Source organism: Aspergillus vadensis, assembly GCF_003184925.1.
Source record: "Aspergillus vadensis CBS 113365 unplaced genomic scaffold BO88scaffold_17, whole genome shotgun sequence".
NCBI classification, from domain to species: Eukaryota; Fungi; Ascomycota; class Eurotiomycetes; order Eurotiales; family Aspergillaceae; genus Aspergillus; species Aspergillus vadensis.
The window spans coordinates 262,216-276,190 of NW_020292055.1; the positions used below are offsets into that span (position 1 = coordinate 262,216).

At 50.3% G+C, this 13,975-nt stretch overlaps 7 protein-coding genes across 7 annotated transcripts; 5 read left to right on the forward strand and 2 right to left on the reverse strand.

Annotated features, from left to right (window-relative positions):
• Positions 1-165: 165 nt before the first annotated feature.
• Positions 166-5,372, forward strand: BO88DRAFT_344123 (MFS general substrate transporter; the record flags this gene model as incomplete). Its single annotated transcript, XM_025703219.1, has 4 exons — positions 166-429; positions 487-1,859; positions 2,564-4,619; positions 4,803-5,372. Coding segments are annotated over 4 exons (4,263 nt in total), but the record flags the coding sequence as incomplete, so codon positions are not given.
• A 509-nt stretch (positions 5,373-5,881) lies between these two features.
• BO88DRAFT_391721 (GFA family protein) lies at positions 5,882-6,489 on the forward strand (the record flags this gene model as incomplete). Its single annotated transcript, XM_025705020.1, has 2 exons — positions 5,882-6,056; positions 6,124-6,489. Exons 1-2 carry the CDS (start codon positions 5,970-5,972, stop codon positions 6,487-6,489), a joined length of 453 nt encoding a protein of 150 aa, XP_025561097.1. The 5' UTR covers positions 5,882-5,969.
• A 271-nt stretch (positions 6,490-6,760) lies between these two features.
• On the forward strand, positions 6,761-8,016 carry BO88DRAFT_368820 (fasciclin domain-containing protein; the record flags this gene model as incomplete). Its single annotated transcript, XM_025704122.1, has 1 exon — positions 6,761-8,016. Exon 1 carries the CDS (start codon positions 6,847-6,849, stop codon positions 8,014-8,016), a length of 1,170 nt encoding a protein of 389 aa, XP_025561098.1. The 5' UTR covers positions 6,761-6,846.
• Positions 8,017-8,316: 300 nt separating this feature from the next.
• Positions 8,317-9,438, reverse strand: BO88DRAFT_465770 (zinc-binding alcohol dehydrogenase family protein; the record flags this gene model as incomplete). Its single annotated transcript, XM_025711431.1, has 1 exon — positions 8,317-9,438. The coding sequence occupies one exon, from the start codon at positions 9,436-9,438 to the stop codon at positions 8,317-8,319; it is 1,122 nt and encodes a 373-aa protein (XP_025561099.1).
• A 415-nt stretch (positions 9,439-9,853) lies between these two features.
• On the forward strand, positions 9,854-11,178 carry BO88DRAFT_391725 (uncharacterized protein; the record flags this gene model as incomplete). Its single annotated transcript, XM_025705021.1, has 3 exons — positions 9,854-9,958; positions 10,015-10,332; positions 10,390-11,178. Exons 1-3 carry the CDS (start codon positions 9,860-9,862, stop codon positions 11,176-11,178), a joined length of 1,206 nt encoding a protein of 401 aa, XP_025561100.1. The 5' UTR covers positions 9,854-9,859.
• Positions 11,179-11,396: 218 nt separating this feature from the next.
• Positions 11,397-12,230, reverse strand: BO88DRAFT_391728 (kinase-like protein; the record flags this gene model as incomplete). Its single annotated transcript, XM_025705022.1, has 1 exon — positions 11,397-12,230. The coding sequence occupies one exon, from the start codon at positions 12,228-12,230 to the stop codon at positions 11,397-11,399; it is 834 nt and encodes a 277-aa protein (XP_025561101.1).
• A 923-nt stretch (positions 12,231-13,153) lies between these two features.
• BO88DRAFT_416797 (uncharacterized protein) lies at positions 13,154-13,963 on the forward strand (the record flags this gene model as incomplete). Its single annotated transcript, XM_025708272.1, has 1 exon — positions 13,154-13,963. One exon carries the CDS (start codon positions 13,154-13,156, stop codon positions 13,961-13,963), a length of 810 nt encoding a protein of 269 aa, XP_025561102.1.
• Positions 13,964-13,975: the final 12 nt, after the last annotated feature.

The following is a 13,975-nucleotide window of genomic DNA, read 5'->3' on the forward strand; positions in this document are numbered from 1 at the left end:
CCATTTATCTGGTCTCCCTCCTTGCCGGCTTTCCCCCCGCCCGGTTTTCTCGATTATTTTGAGCCCACCTCAAGTGTTGTACTGTTTTAACCCCAGAGCAAGCAAATGTAGGCACCAGTCTAGTTGCTCTACCCATTATTACTACTTCTAAGGTGCGAAACGCCTCGCACCATGTCCACAATCAGGCGCGGCGCATCGCCGACTGCGCATACCGAGGTTGGTCCGGGATTGCAAGCCGGACTGGACGCTTCTGCGCCAATTGATACCGGACTGGAGACTTGGGAAGACCCCATGCACACCCACGAGCGGACCCCTCTATTAAAACAGGACAACGAAGAATCCCTACCGGAGCATGATCATCGGGCTGGCCTACCATATGATGTTCCCGTCAGCCAGGGAGGCTTCTGGCAGACATGGAGACGGCCAAGCGTGAGTCTCCATCAACCATGGACAACGGTCGTGCCCGCGACTTCTGACACGTAACAGATCCTTTGGATTCTTCCATTTCTTGTCTTCTATATGCTAGGTATCGGCGGCACTGCAGTGCCCAAAATCAACCTGATGATGTCTCTCATTTGCAGGGATTATATGGCGAAAAAGGCGACCCAAGACCCGGGTTTCACGTATCTGCCTGTCATCATTGGAAATAAGAATTCGCAGTGTCAGACACCCGAAGTTCAGTCATTGCTTGCTCAATTCCAGTTGTATTTCAATCTCCTGGCCGGGATACTATCTGCGCTGGCATGCCCCAGACTCGGTCACCTATCAGATCGCTACGGTAGGACAAAGATACTGGCCCTCAACGCATTGGGGACCATTTTGGCGGAGGCTATCTTTGTCTTTGTCTCAGCCAGGCCAGATCTTGTTTCTGTGCATGTGATTTTGCTGGCTGCCATCGTGGATGGCGTCTGTGGTTCTTTCACCACCATTATGGCGCTGACAATGTCGTATGCCTCCGACTGCACCATCCCATCGAAGCGGAGTGCAGCATTCGGGTATGTATACGGCTCTCTTTTTGCTGGAACCGCAGCTGGGCCTCTGCTGGCGGCTATCTTGATCAAGAAAACAGGCCAAGCACTGAGTACCTTTGAGGCGTCGTTGGCCCTGAATGTTCTCTACCTCATTGCAGTCATGACCATCATCCCGGAGTCATTATCGACAGAACAGCAGCGGCAAGCGCGGGACAGTCATCGGAGAAAGGTCATCGACGAAGGGGAGGCAGGCTGGCTGAGCCTGGAGAACCTCAACCCCAAACGGCTAATTACACCTTTATCTGTTCTGCTACCGCCAGTAGGACGTCCCAGCACGCTTTTCCCCAATCGTCACGGCGCGACCCCGGCTTTGCGCAGGAATATTATTCTTCTTACAGCGATGGATACCATTGCATTTGGGGTAGCGTTGGGAACCGCTCAAGTGATCATCATTTATGCCGAGTACAAATTTGACTGGGGCAATGTGGAATCAAGCCTCTTCATATCGATTATAAGCATCGCCCGGGTCGTCAACCTTTTTGTTGTATATCCGATCATCATCGCAATCTTCCGTGAACCACCAAAACCAGATCACATCGTTCCCGGCTCCAGCACCTGCGAGATTGTTATTATACGACTTTCGCTTTTCCTAGACATGGTTGGCTATATGGGTTTTGCAATGTCATATCAGGGTTCCATCATGGTATTCTCGGGGATCGTCATGGCACTTGGCGGCATGGGGATACCGACAATGCAATCATCTCTCACGAAACATGTCCCTCGTGAACGGTTAGGTCAGATCCTTGGCACGAAAGGACTCTTGCATGCTTTGGCTCGAGTGATCTCTCCAACCGCTTGCAGCCTCCTTTACAGCCTGACGGTTGGAAAGTTCACTCCAGCGATATTTGTTGTCCTGGGGGCCCTGTTCTTGCTCACCTTCTGTACCAGCTTTTTCATCAAACCACATGGTATGTGACCTACCTACCTCATTGTCTAGGAATGTCTGCTAACGACTCTGTGCTTGGCAGTTACTCTTGACGACTCTTACCCAAATAGCCCTCGAGGTGAGGCTAATGACGAAGGCTTTGTGGCGGATTCTATTCTCTAGTGATGCTAGAAGTGGAGCCCAGCTACACGGGACCGCTGATCTGGGTCACGATTAGACTGATCTTCGTGACGATTGGCGTATAGAAATGTTCAATTATATATGTGATTATTGGGTACCAGTTTATACCTTCGATAGAATTTGCCCAAGGACCATTGTAGCATGATTCCATAGAGTAGTTGTCACAGTATAGAATAGTAGTCTAAGAAAAGGCCGGGTACTGATGTTAGTAAGACGAGTGGGCACACCGGGAAAAGACCGGATGCGGTACGGCGGGCGGTAGCGACCAACTCGACCAAGCTGGTGCAAACTTTCCGACCGACAAGCTCCGAATCCCTCCTACTCCATCATAGAACTCCAATTGTCTCAATTGACCAGCCGGCGCGGGGTTCCTGACGGTCCCTCTGTCATTGAATCCTCGTAGCCTTCTTTTTCACTTAATGATTTAGTGGTGATCCGACCCAGCCCGCTGTCAGCGGTGCGCAAGGTTAACCACCATGGTCTCCAAACCCACCAGCGGCACACCAGCTGTGCCATCACGAAATGCCCTACGAGTCCTCCGTCGATTGGCTCTTGCAGGATCGACTGTGGGAAGCTTTTGCACGGTTGCAGCCATTACCTACGACGTCCATCGTCGGGTGCGCGTTGCGGAACGAATTGTCGAAAACAAGCGGGCCTTGCAAACCTCAGCCCCGAACTACGATGCAACGTCTGCAGCAAGGAGACTAGCACGTATGATGGAGGCGGCTGAGGCGGGAGAGTTTATGGGCTTGGAGTCACTAAAGGAGCAAGACCGAAAGTTCAGAGAAGCGCAAGCTGTCCCGGCTGGGGTGGACGTTCGTGGTGACGACTTGAGCTGGGATGTCCAGCTGCAAGACCAACCTGCTGCCCCTACGGAGACTTATATGAATACTGCACGCTCAAAGTTGATTGACACCTTTACTCCCGGACGAGTACCAGCCAATTCGACCTCAGCTTCCGATCTCCCTCCGAACCTAACACGATCGACCGATGCACTGGACCGAGCAAAATCCGCCCTTGCCAATGCGAACCAAAGAACAACCGAAGATCATGGGAAGCAAACAGAAGATGTAGCTCAATGGCATGATTCAGTCACAGAAGACATGCAAAAATTTCTTGACCACGGTCGGCCCATTGATGCCGCCCACTTGTTTTTGGACGCCCACCCCGCAACGTTGAACGGCATATCTACAGATAGACGGGAAGTTACGGTCAAGACATTTTATGCGAATTGCAGAGAAGAGAACGTTATGGTTGCGAGGAATATTTTTGAACGCCTAGAAGACGTGGACAAGGTGTCTCCTGGCATGTGGAAAGTTTTGATGTTCGCGCTAGCGAGAAAGGGGAGCATCGAATCCGTCGCCACTATATTTACCCGATACATGCACAAATTCAAAGTGCCGCCGGAAATGGTCGATATCGTGCTCCGATGTTTACTAGAGTCTCATCGACTTACTACAGCCAAATGGTTTCTTCTGCGAAACCTCGAGGTTGATCGTGGCTGCGGCTTATGCGGCGCCTATCTCGCCGGGCTTTGGAAGAAGACAAGGAGTATCGAGCTTTTGAACGGGCAATTGAAGAAGATCCTAACTATCCTTCCACGCTTGGGAAAGGAACCCACTGACAAGCTCTTTAACCCCGTGATCAAAGCATACGTGGAATTCGGTCGGCTGGCTGATGCGGAAGCACTGGTCAAAGACATGACGACTAGATACGGCATTCCACTTCGCTGCCGAACAAAGGGACTTTTGGTATTTGGAAGGGCTTTAGCCTGTGATTGGGAGGGCGTGGACGCTGGGTTACAGCAGATGCATGAGCTTAAGTTGACCTCGAGGAAGTATGATTTTACGCCGATATTTGACCGCATCTTCCTCGAATACTGGGTATCACATTCCGGTGAAGAGATCCGCGATTTTGTCTATCGTTATATCGAAAAGTTCCAGATGGTTCCCGACAAAATTCTTTACAAGCACATACTGGAGGCATTTGTGGAAAAGGGTAATAAGGAAATGGTTGATGAATTTGTGCGGTTCGCACGTGAGCGCCGTTGGCCGAACTTCATCAATGAGCAGGAATTCTTGGAAATGCTTCGAAAGCGTCGTCACGCTCTTGAGGAAGCACCAGTGGGGTTCTGGCAGATGCTGCAGGCAGCTCGGGCGAAATATGGACAAGCTGCCACATCGCAACAAGTGCTTGGATATGACCAGCGGTCTTTCCCACTTGCGGAAGTCAACCTGATGCCGTACACGCAGGACCCGTTACCGTGGTATCAACGAACGCTGCAACACATGACTCCCTCGAGGCCGGTTGACCAATACCAAAAGCTCCACAAGCAGATGTCTCATTACATGCATGTCGGTAAGCTGACGGAGGCGTTGAAATGCTTTGAGAATGCCAAGAACGCGCGGTTCCAATTCAAACAGTTGCATGTTGAACTCGCAGTTATCTGCACTCTGCTTGAGGAGGGTGTCGGTGCTGCTCGTGCTTTGATCGACTCCGAGTGGAAGAATATTCGCCACCTGGTTCGCTTCTTCCCCCAGTTCTTCCGCCAGATCATGGAGGTCGATTCCGAAGCCGAAGGCCAGCTGATCAATATGGCCGTGCTTCGCTTCTATGAGCTGTGCTGGTCAAACAAGAAGATGACAGTCAAGCACCACATCACGGTAGCGACCAGCAGAAGACTGATCGCAGTGAAGAAGCCCGAGTTGGCTGTTGATCTGTTGGCCACTGTCTACATGTCCCGCTTCCGGCACTCGTTGGCATATGATGGTGTCTGCATGAAAATGTTCATTCGTGCGTTTGCCGCCACTGGTAATTTGCATGGCATGCGGTGGTGCATCTTGACCGCTCTGGCCCGAGGAAGCGCACTCAATCGTGACTTTGTCATCGAAGCCCGCCGGGTCACTGGAAACCTGCATCGTCAGCTAAGCTCGGCCGAAGGATCTAAGGATGTGTCACGGGACATGGAGAAGATCGAGTATCTGACGCATGCCGTTGAACTGCTGGAGAAGAAGAGCCAGGGCGATCCCCAGCTGTGGCAGCTCAAAACCAACCCGACGGTGAAGAAGGCCGGTCGCCGGCTACTAAAGCGCCCTCTTGATGAACGGCGTCTGTACAAGAAGGCCCATCTTCAGGAAACAATTGAGGGTTGGGATGAGGAATATGAGTTGGAGGCCGTGCTGGGCCGTATTGACATTGACCCGAAGTCGATTGCGCTTCGATGGAGCGAGAAGCACTGTCTGGGGCAGATTCGTGAAATTGATGATCTGCTGTGAGTTCGGGTTGGCATTTGTTCTATATCACTTCCACTATTGTTGTATTATGTTTGTATTTCCGGCTGTGTGCTTGTGTATATATCCCATGCTGCCATGTTCAATACTGTGTATACTACTTGTGATCTTATGCTGCAATTGGGTCTGTATTGATATTCCTGCCGAATTAAAGTGCAGACTTCATTAAAGAGCACCCTAGAGTATAATTCTGTAATCAATCATCTTTCCTAGGGTAGTATATTCTCAAAGACACAGTCTGCGTAGACTCGCCGAGACCGTCAAGAACAGTCAACTACGCGCATGGCTCAGTATTTTGCATTGTGGGTGGACTAATTATAGATACAAGCCCGGTTTCACTTTCTCTTGGCTTCGTATTCGACATCAGTTGCTGTCCACTATCCCAGGATAAAAATAGCTTCAGAATTATGCTAGTATGGACCCTAGTGGGTCAAATCTAGATACCAAGCAATCTGGCTCCGAAGCATCTCTCTATATCTGTGATTCCAGAACCACGCCCTTCCAGTGACATGCTGAACTTCTGATAATAAAAGCCCGAAAGCTGTTTGTTCTGTTCGCCACAACACCCCCCCAACCCTCATCATGGCTCAGAACAAGTTGACTGGCGCCTGTCTCTGCAGGAACATCACATATTGCATTACCTTGCCAGACCCGGAGACATACCCAAAGGTACTATTCCCCAATTCAACTTTTCACAATCGGCCAATGTATTAAGTCCACCACTAACAAAGACCAGCTAATCATCTGCCACTGCACCCACTGTAAACGCTACACGGGCTCGAGCTTCTCCGCCAACATCATTATTCCACAGGCTAGTTTCGAGTACACCAAGCGCACACCCAAGCTATATACGGACAGCAGTAAGAGGGGTGTACAGGTACTACGCGAGTTCTGTCCTGATTGCGGAACACCGTTCACGTCACGATCGAGCGATGATGAGGATGTTGTCGCGGTGAAGTCCGGGACGCTTGATGATGAGCATCGGGTTAAGTGCTCGGAGGTGGAGATGGAGATATATTATCATCGGAAGGATGGGTGGGTGGATGGGTTGGGGGGTGAGGGGGTGAAGAGGGTTGATGGGAGTATGGGGGATTCAGAATGAGGATGAAGTCATTGCAATTGGGGTTGGTGATCGAGCCTTTCAGTAGGATCAAAATATTGGAGTAGAGATACGAGATTAGGCACTAATGCACGCGGAAAGCAACGGGCTTGCTGCTCGGAGAGCTTGTCTTTGAATCTCCTTATCTACAATATATTGAGCAGCGACTACGCCGATGCAGGTCATTGGTTACCATCCCCTAGCTAGTCAATATACTTAGCACTAGCGCTGTTATCAACCCATATACCCATGTCTATGGCGCGAACACAAGGGGGTCAATGGGACTATATCAACAAATGATGCTGCCTAGCACCTCACACCCTCTCAGCTAGCCATTTGCTCCTCCCATCATCGCTCATCATGGCTGCATCCGAGCTCAAGCAATGGATAGCCGCAGCTGCCCCAACCGAAAGCAGCCTTGAGCAGCTTCAACATCAGTATGCTGGATACAGTCATGCACTCATGCCACACTTGACCGATGCAAAGAAGATCCCAGTGACCCTCTATGAGTTCCTTGCAACGAAACCCAACACGTCCGAATTTATCCGACTTGTGGACCAAGTCCCTCAGATCAAACATTTATTGCAAAACAAGGATTATTCCTCTACTGTCTGGGTCCCAAGCAACACTGCACTGCAGCAACTGAGCAATGAGCTATCTAAGGAAGATGTTCTGGCTCTCCTTCAAAGACACATCTCGCCATCATTTCTTCCAATATATTTCCTTCTGACAGCCCCAACCGTCGACACACTATTCTATCCTGACCGATTAAACGGTACCCAGAGGATAACAGTCCGTCCTTCACTCAACGGCCTTCGCGTGAGCTCCCACGCAACTGTGATCGAACAAGACCACCTCGTGGCAAACGGTCTCGTCCATGTAATCGACCGGGTTCTCCCATCGCGACCAACCATTGCAGCTCTCCTCGCTGCTCTGCCGTCATCCGAGTTTGACCTGTTTCAATCTGCAGTCAAACAATCTGGAGCTATTCAGGATATTCTGCAGGATGAGTCTCGTCGCGGTGGAACCGTCTTCATCCCCACCAACGAAGCTTTCCGCAAGCTGCCTGAGGATGTCCTGACATACCTCTTTAGCGATGAAGGGGCTGCATCTCTTCAGACTCTGTTGAGATATCATGTCATTGCGGATCAATCATTGTACTCCAACCGTCTCTACGATCAGGACTCTGCGCCAGAGCATTTCATACAGACGCCAGAAGCTACACCCGATCATACGATTCCTACTGCTGAGAATCAGGCGGATCGCTTGTGGCGTGTACTAAAGGGGGTTCGTCGCTTTCCCTTGCCTACGTGCTTAGATGGGCAACATCTAACGGTTGCTGTGACCCGATGTGGGGGCTTGATTTCAATGAAGGTGAATGGAATTGCAAACGTGACTGTACAGGATGGCTTAGCCAGTGACGGAGTGTGTCATGTTGTGGATTCGGTTTTGTTTCCACCGCTGCAGGACGAGGATTCAGAAACCCAGCCGGTACTTTCTGTTGAAGATGTGAAGTCGAGACTGGGCTAGCTTGGCTTTCCATGGCAGCTCGTCTGATTTTGTTATCAATGTGACTTTCTCTGAGTGTGCCCTAAGTTGTTTCAATCGCATAGATACTTATGACCCACGAAGGCTTATCGCCTTCGATCATCTAAATTGAATAGCTCGTTTATATACTGTGCATGCTGCTAGTGTTCTCTTTGGCAATTACCATATACTATAAACTAGATCTGCAACGTCCCATCTAGAACGCCCGTTTTATGACTACTACCCGAAATCTGATTTATATTAACATGTCACTCCATCAAGCAAAGCAATAATCTAATTCCATCACTCCGCGACCTCAACAACCAACTTCGTACAGCTCACCCCCTGACTCAACTCATCCAACCCATCATTAACAGCCTGCAACCCCCTCCCAACAACCCTCAGCTCCGGACTCGGCCTAATGCTCCCCTTATTCAGATTCTCCCTCGCCCACGTCCCCAGCCAATACCGAAACTGATCCAACCTCTTCTCCTCATCATCCACCGCCGGCACCACAAAGATGACTTCCACGCCATCCACCACATCCACGTCAGAAGGAACAACCGGCGCGGACGCAATCTTCGCCTTCACATCCCCATCCCCATTCCCATCAACATCTCCCACAAAACTCCCCAGCACAGCCTGACACATCCGCACATCACCTACCGCAAGGAAACAATACCGAATCACACAACCATCCTCTCTAGCCGACTTGACAATCTCATCCACGACCCTCGGATCCCTATGATCAAACACACGATCCGCACCCAGGGACCGCACGTACTCATGATTCGCCGCCCCAGCAGTAGCATACACAGCAGCAAACGAAGAATCAGGCTGATCCCGAAGGACTCGGGCAACTTGCACACCCATCGATCCAACGCTAGAGGATGCGCCCCAGACCAACAATATCTCTCTCTTCTTCCCCATCTGACCCTTAATTCCATCATTGGTCTGCGTATCACACACCAGCTGCAACCCCATCATCTCCCACGCATTAAGCGCTACCTGCACAGCAACAGGCAACATAGCCGCCTCGTTCCAGGATATCATCACCCCCTCATCCGGAAGCGGCACAACGTGCTGCCACGGAACAATACACTTCTCCTGAAAAGCGCCATAGTCTGGATCGCAGCCCTTCCAGACGGAGGCGGAGTAGGCGGCGACGCGGGTGATTCCTGGATGAAAATGTTTGGGGACGTTGGCGCCAACTTCGAGGACTAGACCTGATAGGTCGAAGCCAATGACGGTAGGGTATGAAGGGATGAAGAGGCCTGTGTTGCGAATGATGGCGTCTGCTGGGTTGAGGGCGATGGATTTGACGGCGATGAGGAGGTCGTTGGGGCCTGGAGTCGGCGTTTGACGGGTGGTTAGGATGAGGGGGGAGGATTTGGAGGGGAGGAGGGCGGCGAGGTGGGTGGGCATTTTCTTTTCTGTATAGTTGTAGTATTGTATGACTGCTGTGGTGGTGAAGTATGAAGCCTTTAATGGGTAGAAGTCGTAGTGTATATGGTCTGGACGGCAGGTTTCTTGGTGTCTCGAACTAGTTTCAAGTTGTATGTTTGGTAGAAACTTAAGAATATAATTACTGGGAGATATCCCGAGCAACACTTCCCTTTTTATATTCGAAAATATGTATCATGGCATTTCAATCATCTCTAGATGTATTCTGTAGTAGATCCTAGTGGAGGCAAGCGACAGCCAATCAGCGATGTCTGCATCCGAGTGCGGGTTTAGCGTTGAGATGCAAGATCCGAGACACGGTTAGCTTATGACTAAATGCAGGTATTGGGGGCCATAACTACCACTCATCCCAGATCTTCAGAATCCAATCCCCTCAGCTGCCATGACATCGACTGACTCACGAGAAGCACGGGAAGGTCAAGGAAAGACACGGCGAAGATCACGATTCGGGTGCCGCAATTGCAAGCTGCGGAAACTGAAGGTGGCTGCCCCTAGCACCTCGTTTATAAACCATCCCCACTGATCCATATCAAGTAGTGCGACGAAAGCAAACCACAATGCAAGCGATGTAGTTCATTCGGGGTAGTCTGCAACTTCCTGTCATCCACCACCCCCGACCTCCACCCCAATTCCGCTGACTCGCGACGGTCATGGATGGTTCGAGGTACAGCATCAGCAGCAAGCCTGCAGCCCTCTCTCACCAATGCCATCTGGACCTCAGACGCTTCAACATTCTATCAACTAAACACCAGATGCCAAGACTTTATCACCCGGTATCTAGGGCGCAGCCTCATTACCCCCGATGATCCAAACATGGGACAAGTAAATCGCAAGCTGCTAGAACTAGCCTTCACCGTAAGTTGACCCCATCCATCAAAAGTCCAAGCTTAGACACTAATGACCCAATTGTAGCACCCCTACCTAATGCACGCCTCCCTAGCAGTATCACTCACCTACGACCGTCACCTAAACAGCCCCTCCGACAGCCACCGCACTCTAGAAGAATGCTATCACTGGTCGCAAAGCACCATCCTCTTCAACAAGAAGCTTCGCGAATCCATAGAACCCAACGACAGGGATCCCATATGGGGTACAGCAGCCGCGTTAGTAATTCTAACCTTCTCATCACCCAACGCACGCACACCAAAAGAATCATGGCCTCTGAACCCCTCCCCTTCCTCCCATCTGGACTGGGTACATATGAACAAGGGCAAAATGTCCTTGTGGAATACAGTCAATCCGCTGCGCTCGGATAGTATCTTTCATGTTATGGCGGGGACGTTTGCCTATGTACATTCGCCGTTACCGGAAGGGGGTACGGAGGGTATACCTCCTGCTTTAGCGATGCTGTGTGGTATCACGGATGATGCGACGGCGGAAACGAATCCATATTTCCATGCTGCTCATGCGGTAGCGCAGATCTTGGACGTTGAGGATAGTGAGGTGACGATGGGTCCGGTGCAGATGTTTATGCGGTGTATTCAGGGCGGGTTTGAGGGGTTATTGAGGGAGAGGGATCCTGTTGCGTTGGTGTTGCTGTACCTGTGGTATAGGAAAGCTGGACGTTGTATTTGGTGGATTGGGCTTAGGGCAAGAGTGGAGTGTCCTGCTATTTGGATGTATTTGCGGCGGTATCATGGAGGAGATGCGGCTGTGATGAGACTCCTTCCAGAGGGCAGTTTAGGGGGTACGTGGAATTAATAGTGTTCAGAGACCCGTGGTGGACTAGAACCCTCTACTACAGGATAGTTGTATATCTTACCAATTACGGATGCAATATATACTCACGTACACAATTGACGCAAGTCAAAATCTCATTAAAACCGTCCAAATCAACCAACACACCAACAGCACAACCTCCCTCACCCACTCATCTCATCCCCCATCTTCCCCCCAGCCCTCCCTGCCCATCCACCCTCCTAATCCCTACAAAGATACCAAAACTCCAACCAAAACTCCCGCGCAGCACTATAATCAGGCAAATACCGTCTCAACAACCCTTTCCACTCCCTATCGTCCTCACCATCAGGAACCGAAGTGGCCACATATTCCCACCACACAGGAAAATACCCAGCCCTCTCCCAACCATTAATCCCAGTAAGTTCACCATCCTCCACCATAATATTCCCAATCGTCAAATCACCATGGGTAAACGTATACGGTACAGCAGCCGGCATGCGCTGCCTCAGCCGTACCCTCGCAGCCTCGGGGATCCTCTCATCCAACCCACGCTCCATCTCAGCCCAAAGCTCGTCAGCAGATGCAAAAGGACCGCGGGGAATTTCAATCTCACCAGCAGAGCTAGAATTATTCTTGAACAGGAAGTTGGAGAAAACTGGACGACCACCGAGACATTGGATTTTATCCGACTGGAGAGTTCGTAGTTGTTGGAGATACTCGGCGACTTCCTTTGCTATGTTTTCTTTTTCGTTGGGGTTTAGTTTTGACCAAAGTTTGCTTAATGGTTTGCCGGGGATGCGTCGCATTAGGGTGAGGGTGTGTTTATCTTCCTCCTCCTCCCAGGAATCGATGATTGTGGGGACGGGGATAGAGGTCCGTTCTTGCACGAAGTGGATGTTTGGGACCTCGGAGGTTGGATGGTTGGGACCGTGGTTTTTCAGGATTACCTTGGAGCCGAGGGACCAGATGCCTCGGTCGCCTGCTTCGTGAAGTAGTTTGAGGTGGCTTTTGTAGCTGCTGTGGTTTTGGCGTTCGGGGGTCCAGCTGCATGCTGTACAGGGGGTAGAGCTCATGGTGGGTGAGTGGGTGGTGATGAACAGGGATAGTTTGATCAGTGTTAGTATGACAATCTTGATGAGAGAATCTGCGTGCTTTCAGTATCATTTCTGAAGGGAACTTGCTGGTTATATATAGATCTTAGTCACCAATTAGGGACCAAGCTTCAACTTCTTGCTTTCTCTTCTAGCTAATTATTGTATGAAACAAATGGAATAGGGCGGTGACTGTGCAGAAAGAGCCTTTGGTTCAATTGGCTGCATTGAGGGAATCTGGGAATAACCTTGAACGGAAGAAGAAATGATAATTAAGTTTGAAGCTATGTCGTATAAGTAGTTGAGCAGGGGCTAATTCGAGCAGTATTAACCTTAGACGTAGCCAATAAGTGGATACAGCCGCCTATGAAGACATTAGCGCAGACATATCAATTCACAATGATAAACTCGCACGCTACATATTTTGCTCTTATTATTGGGCCTGCGAAATTAACACATCCATACTGCATTCAGTGAAATGTGGACTTCACCGGATTAGTATAGCTCCAAAATGGCTCTCCTGGGGTGTTTTTGTATTAAGGCGATATCAAGGTGGAAATCGAGATGTATTAGTGTCTTCCCAAGACAGGGGTTGCGAAGCCATGATAGGTGGGCTTAGTTGTGATGTTAATGGCGTATGAGGGAATATGGCACTAGTGAAGAGCAGTGCACTTAGGTGACAATGAATACTAGCGCCTAGTCTGTTAGTTATTCCCTGATAAGAAAGACATCACTAATTACAGAAATTAACTGCGTAAACGTACAGCCCTTTTATTCCCACTGAGCCCCCTAGCATGGTTGAACATAAACCTAACAGGCATCTATCCCGAGCGCTCTACCTACTGCCTAGCATCACTATCACTACCCCCATATCCTGCAATAATCATTTAACGATAGACTTCAAAATGACCACCTCTTCAACCTCTCCCTTCCACCTCCGCCCCGCCAAACCCACTTCCGCTGACCATGCCTTCATCCTGTCCGCCTTCGACTCCTCTCTCCCCTTCCTGACCTCCATCGGCAGCCTTGACCAATGGGGCAAGACCCCTTTTTCCCAGCGAGGGGACTTTGCCGAAGCAACCCTAAAAGAACTGAATTACTCCGAAGAGTTTCGCCTCACAGGGACTAGCGGATTGGATAGTAATCTCCGTATGTTCATCGCCGAGCGAGAATTATACCAGCAGCAGCAGCAGCACGATGAAGGACAGCTTCAAGCTGAGTTCGTACGAGTGACACCCGACGGGCGGCGCTTCTTACCCGTTGGAGTTGCGTATGTTCGCGAAAATTGGGTGCCGAATTATGTGAAGACGCAGACTCATCTCCCGATGCCAGAGGTTAAATATGGTGGTGGAGGGTTTCTTTACCTCGAGGTTATGGTGACAGATAACCGGGAAGATCGGAGGGAGCTGTCTCGCGGGGCCGGGGCGGCGCTTATCAGGGGGATTCGGGAGTATGGAGAGGCCAAAGGGATGAGGGCGTTGTGGGTGGATGGATGGGCGGGGAATGAGAGGAAATTGATCAGGTTCGTTTATCTCTATTTTCTATATCATCCTCATCTTCATCATTTTGTGCAGATTATGAGAGTTGAAGGTGTTAACATGGATTTCTTTGATAGGTACTATGAGCAGCAAGGGTTCCGGGCTGTCGGGGAGTGGAGTCATATGAGGACGAACAATGTGCCGTGGCTGGGAACACTGATGTGCATGGAGATCTAGCTGTAGTTAAGA